Here is a 6,000-nt window from a genome sequence, read left to right on the forward strand (position 1 = left end):
AATAGCTCTTGGGATGTAAAACAACTTTGCCTATTATCTTTATTTACCTAAATTCAGTAATTTCTTTGCTATAGCCCTCAAATTACCTCCTCTCTGATTCATAAGCGTTATGAATCAGTATGTTGTTTACACTTTGTTTCTGGTCGGTTTCCTGGGAGGAGAGGAGCTACTGCTCACAGGGGAGGAGTTCGTGTTTCAGTGAATGTCGCAGAGCTTGAAACATTCAGAACAGTGAATGCAGATGTCTCCTGCACAGAATAGTGAGGTACAAGATCTCCCTGTTCCCTATCACTCCCTCCATCCCAGTTTGTGATTCTACAGAACTTTCTCTGTCTGTCTCTGCTCTTCATGCTGCTCACTTCCCCCCACCTTGTCATCTGCAGTATCTGCTGTGTGTAGATAAGCTATTAAATCTTAGTGCTCACACAGCACAGGCTATAGACTGCATGTAACTGGTGTACTTATTTCTACCACTTATTACATGTTCCCTGCTCCTCCATGTGATGGAAGCTGCCAGGCTAGTCACCATATACATCCTGTATGTGCACTGTGCAGTGTTCACTGGATTTACTTGTGGGAAACTACTAAATGGATTTAATGCTAAATTACAATGCAGAACACAAGGCATCATGGGATCTGTGGGTAAGCTAACTGGCCTCAGCTTGAGGGCATACACTGACAGACATTAGTCTCCGCCCACTTCACCTATGGTGAGAAAGATTTTAGTAAAAACACTTTCAGAACAGAAATGCCTTAAATTTGGAAAGAACAGGAAGAGCAGCACAAAGTAGGCATTGTTCTGTTTGTTTTCAAAGGGGGAATCACATATAATAATTTGGTAAAATCACTACAGCTTTACAGTTACACTTTAAAGAGTAGCTGCTGCATTTCCCGCCCTCAGATTATACTCAAATCAATACGTTTTCCCATTTTTTAGTGACTTCTGCAGCTCCTTCTACAACTCCTTCTACATTTTGCCTTCAACTGACAGTTTGGGTGGGGGGGCTTACTTCAAATGGTTCTATCTCCTGTACCATGGCACCTAGAAACATAATTCTAGTGTCCTATTAAAGAGGACACCATTGTGTTTAGCAAGGTGACACAAAACCAGAGATATCCACCGCTAAAGTAACAGTCTGGAATTGAGAGCTGTTTATAAAAATCAGATATTTGACAGCAAATTTAACAGTACAGGCGGTCCCCTACTTAAGGACACCCGACTTACAGACAACCCATAGTTACAGACAGACCCCTCTAACCTCTGGTGAAGCTTTCTGAATGCTTTACTATAGTCCCAGATTGCAATAATCAGCTGTAAAGTGTCTGTAATGAAGCTTTATTGATAATCCCTGGTCCCATTACAGCAAAAAATGTTTAAACTTCAATTGTCACTGGTGCCAAAAAATTTGTGAAATATGAGAAAATAGGACATATATACAATTGTGAAATGGTTAAAATGGAGATTTTGTTTTTTCTTTTTTTACTGGGAAGAATGTGGTATTTATTTGTAATGTCTATTCCCTGGATTGCCCTGTGTGCTAGGAAAAGTATAAAAGGATAGTTGTCCACTAACTTTTTCTTCTGGGCATAGCATAACCTTTTACATTTACATCTGAACACTGGTTTCAGATGGAAGGGAGGGTATGGTTATACTATTATTATTTATTGCCTTCCATTTGCCTTTAAATGGGGACCTATCATAAGGCCCACAAGCCATCACTTGCTTAAAATATTCTTAGATATTCAATATTAAACATAAAAATAGCAATGTTGGAGATGAGTGACACTGGTTTGAGCCCCCCAGGGTTGTTTAATGCCCCATAAGGCAAGTATATCATTATAAGCTATCCTAATGTAGATAAATATAAAGTTATGCACTTGGGCCATGGAAACAAAAAGTATAATTATGTTCTAAACAGTCAATTACCCGTATATGCCGGCGTATAAGACGACTGGGCGTATAAGACGACCCCCAACTTCTGCCCTAAAAATATAGAATTTGGTATATACTCACTGTATAAGACTACCCCTCTCCCAAATGAAAAAAAGTCTGCTTAAAACTTTGCAAAACAAACAAGAGAGCAAGTGCCTGGTGATCATAACTGTAAGCTGCGATATTAATGAAGATCCGACATGCTTCTGTAAGTGCCGCCTGTGACCCCCAGCTCTGTGACGCCGACCGCTGTGACAGGGCGGCTGCATTAGCATACAGCGCGCCGCCCCGTCAGCGCGTACTAAGCCTCTTCTAATGACTGTGAGAGGAGGACTGCCGCGCATGCGTGGCGGTCCCAGGAAGCGGCTCTCTGCGCGCTGACGGGGAAAAAAAACACCTCACACAGTGCGGCCCCCGTATATCCGGCGTATAAGACGACCCCCCACTGTAGCCATTATTTTAAGGGGTTAAAAAGTAGTCTTATACGCCAGTATATACAGTACTTGGTAAAACTGTAGCTGAAAAAGAGTTGGGGGTATTGGTGGATGGTAAACTTAATTTTAGTGACCAGAGCCAGGCGGCTGCTGGTAAAGAAAATAAAATAATGGGATGTATCAAGAGAGGAATAGATTCTCATGATAAAGACATAGTTTTGCCCTTATACAAATCCCTGGTCAGACCACATATGGAATATTGTGTACAGTTTTGGGCACCAGTGTATAAAAAGGATATAGTAGAACTGGAACGGTGCAGAGGAGAGCAACCAAGATTATTAGGGGAAGGGGGGACTAGAATACAATGACATATTACACAATTTGGGATTATTCAGTTTAGAAATAAGACAACTGAGAGGAGACCTCATTAGAATGTCCAAATATCTGAACGGATCTCCAAAGATCTTTTTATACCTAGGCCTGTGACCAGGACAAGGGGGCATCCTCTACGCCTAGAGGAGAGGCGATTTTACCATCACCATAGACAAAGGTTCTTTACTGTACGAGCAGTGAGACTATGGAACTCTCTGCAGCAGGAAGTTGTTATGGCTGACTCTAGGTACATGCTCAAGAGGGGCCTGGATGCCTTTCTGGAGAGCAAAAAATATCACGGGTTATGGGGATAAAACATTTATTTAATTCTTAAAGCTTGGACTTTATGGACTGGCATCTTTTTCCAACCTTAAATACTATGATACTAAGAAGCTGCCAGACAGACAGCTCTTGCAAGAGGGGCCCTCACTCCATTTGTTTCATCTGATTATATTATTAATCTGTAATGTCTTGATCTAGGCCTCATGCACACAACCAATCGGGGCGTATGTATGGCCGCAAGCCATAGCAGCAAAAAGGTGCATGCTCTATCTTTGGCCCTATTAATGGCCGCGTGGCCATCTATGGCTATCTATGTAGAGGGGCGGGCGTGAGCAACACTTACCCCCTTCTGCTCGTCGACTTAGCAGGGCGGGCATACGTTTGTTTTCATTAGGCCTTATTTGCCTTATTATGTACCCCATGATCTGTACAGCTTTCAGAATATGATACAATAAAAGCTTTATAATTATTATTACCTGGATTGTGGGACTTAAATTAACCCCTTGCCAACAATTCCCATTTTGCATTTAGTTTTTTCCTTTTCTCCTTTTAAAAGCCATAATTTTTAAAAAGTTACCTTTTGCAAGTAAAATGTTGCCTGGTCTCACAGGCCAAAACTGGCTTCTCCCTATACAGCTTAATAAAATGGTCACAATACTAGATCTATAAAAAGATAAGTAATTGCTTTCTATTGCCACTACAAAACAGCATGAGACATTTCATTGCCTAAACTTTCATGAGGAAGCATTATTTAAAAACGTGTTTATTATTTTGCTATATATATCTTTCTGCCTTGGTCCAAAGCCTTTGATTTTAGAACCCAAAGTGAAGGTCACAGTCTGATCAAATTGTGGGGAGCCAACTCTTACTTTGTGAAGATTAATTGAAAACAGCAAAATTGTTTGTGTTGTGGTCATACTTTGGCCTATTAGCATTTGGGAGAGCACACTGCATATTTGTTTGTGGAATATTGAAAGGCATTTGAGGATAATGTTACTTGTTTCCTCTCTCTCAGATGACTCAGACACAGGAAGCTGCCAGTGAAATTTCTGACGTACTGGCTCGTACTTTAAGCAGACTTGATATTCCAGGAATGGGAAGTCAGAAGATAGTCACGATAGTGCACACACTGCTGCAAGACCTATAATATGAACCAGAAAAACAAGACTTAATGTGTTTTATAACATTACTGTATGCAGGTTGTATCCTTCCCCCTTGGCCAGTGGAAAGTTGATGTGCGTTTGGCACTTATGTGTCCATGTCACTTTTTCCTGTACGAAAATGGAGCTATTTATTCACAGCTTTGACTTCAGAGAATTGTTTATTTAGAATGCAGATGTCAGGAAGTTGCTTGTGAGCAGTTTAATATTAATGAGTGATTTGCATCTTTCAGTAGGATAATTTAAAAAAGAGTTATTGTGGATTTCTCACTCGTATCTATATGGAAATAAAATAAATGTGGCTTTTTACTAAAATTGTCTATTTCTTATATATACATTTGTATGATGTGCAGTCTGGATTAGATGTTAAAAACACAGTTTTTACACAATTACAGTATCAGAGAAGAAGAGATTTACATTAAAGGGGTTGCCCGAGGGTTTAAAAAAACCCTTGGGTGACCGGGAATGGGCGGGTTAAAAAAAAATAAACATGTACTTACCTCTGCGGTCCCTCCTGGCATCCAACCCTGTGTTCATCTTCCAGATGACCCAGGTGGACAGCCACACCCACCCATCCTGCATGATACAACACTCAGAATAGGGATGGGTTGGGCGTGGACAGCCACCTCGGGCTGCCGGAAGCTGATCACAGCATGGGACATGGATGAGAGATCACAGTGCTGAACGCCCGGAGGCACCACAGAGGTAAATACATATTTATATTTTTAACCTGCCCCATCCCAGCAACCCAAGGGGTTTTTTTAAATACCCTCGGACAATCCTTTCAATAAACAAGCTATATTCAAACCGTTCCATAAGTACTTTCATAACTGAAGCCAGTGATCACCCAGTGTAACTTGCTATCCTCCATGCTGCTGTTCTGATCCTCTGGCTGTACAGGAAGTTCGGCCTGCAACACCTTCGGTCTGAATGCTTGTCCAGGTAGCTCCCATCCTGATCCTGCTGTGAAGGTAGTGGTGGTAATTGATGAGCCCCTATGGATTCTTGGTACCTTCCAAAGGCTATGGTAAGCTACTTCTGGTCCCCAATACTTGAAGCCACATGTCCTGCCTGTGGAGTGCTCCCTGTGTCGGCATCAGCCCCAAATTGCTGGGTGTATCTCTCCTCCCTGTGATGCATATTGGGGTGTGCCCTGTGGTGTGGCCCCGGACTGTACAATAAGGAACAGCACTGGGGCTGCTGCGCCTACCCATTTGTTTTTCAGTCTTAGCCACCTGCTTAATTTGTGAGAGCCCTATGCATTGGGGCTGGTGCACCTACCCCTTCTTCAGTCTTTGGCAACAGCGTTGTCACAAATAAAGCATGTAGCAGTGTGCCTCCCTTTAGTTGCTTGCATAATTACTGCTGGCCTGCTCCATACCTGGCATGAGTGATCTTCAAGGACACAAAAGTATGAATAAGGTGGTTGGGGACCATTCTAGGCCTCCCGCTGACAAGTCTGAACCAAATGACTTCCTATTTCAGTCCTTGGAGTTTATCTGCAGCCTTGTCTTAAATACAGACCAATGTGGCAAAAAAGCTTGCTTTTTTCTCCCGATCCAGACCGTGCAGGGCGGTTTCCAGACTCTTCCTCAATATTTGACAGATCTCCAAGCCTAACACACCCTATGTTGGAGGTACATACATTCCCCGTATCCAACAAGACATTACATACACTATGAGGAAATTGGCACATCCTAACCAAATCCTTTCCATACATAGAAGAATTTACCAATCCCATACTACCATGTAGAGGTCATGTAAAGAACCTCAGGGGTACTTTCATTAAAGCAGATATAGGATTGGCACCCAAGGTAAC

At 42.1% G+C, this 6,000-nt stretch overlaps 1 protein-coding gene across 4 annotated transcripts in view; it reads left to right on the forward strand.

Annotated features, from left to right (window-relative positions):
* The window catches only part of FANCC (FA complementation group C), a 110,570-nt gene extending 106,074 nt beyond the window's left edge, over positions 1 to 4,496 (forward strand). For all 4 annotated transcript variants that reach the window (XM_072150838.1, XM_072150837.1, XM_072150840.1 and 1 more), the window contains one exon: positions 4,037 to 4,496. In XM_072150838.1, the coding sequence (XP_072006939.1) occupies positions 4,037 to 4,168 (132 nt within the window). In that variant the 3' untranslated portion in view covers positions 4,169 to 4,496. The remainder of the gene's footprint in view (positions 1 to 4,036) is intronic.
* Positions 4,497 to 6,000: the final 1,504 nt, after the last annotated feature.

Source organism: Engystomops pustulosus, chromosome 1 (genome assembly GCF_040894005.1).
Source record: "Engystomops pustulosus chromosome 1, aEngPut4.maternal, whole genome shotgun sequence".
Lineage (NCBI taxonomy): Eukaryota > Metazoa > Chordata > Amphibia > Anura > Leptodactylidae > Engystomops > Engystomops pustulosus.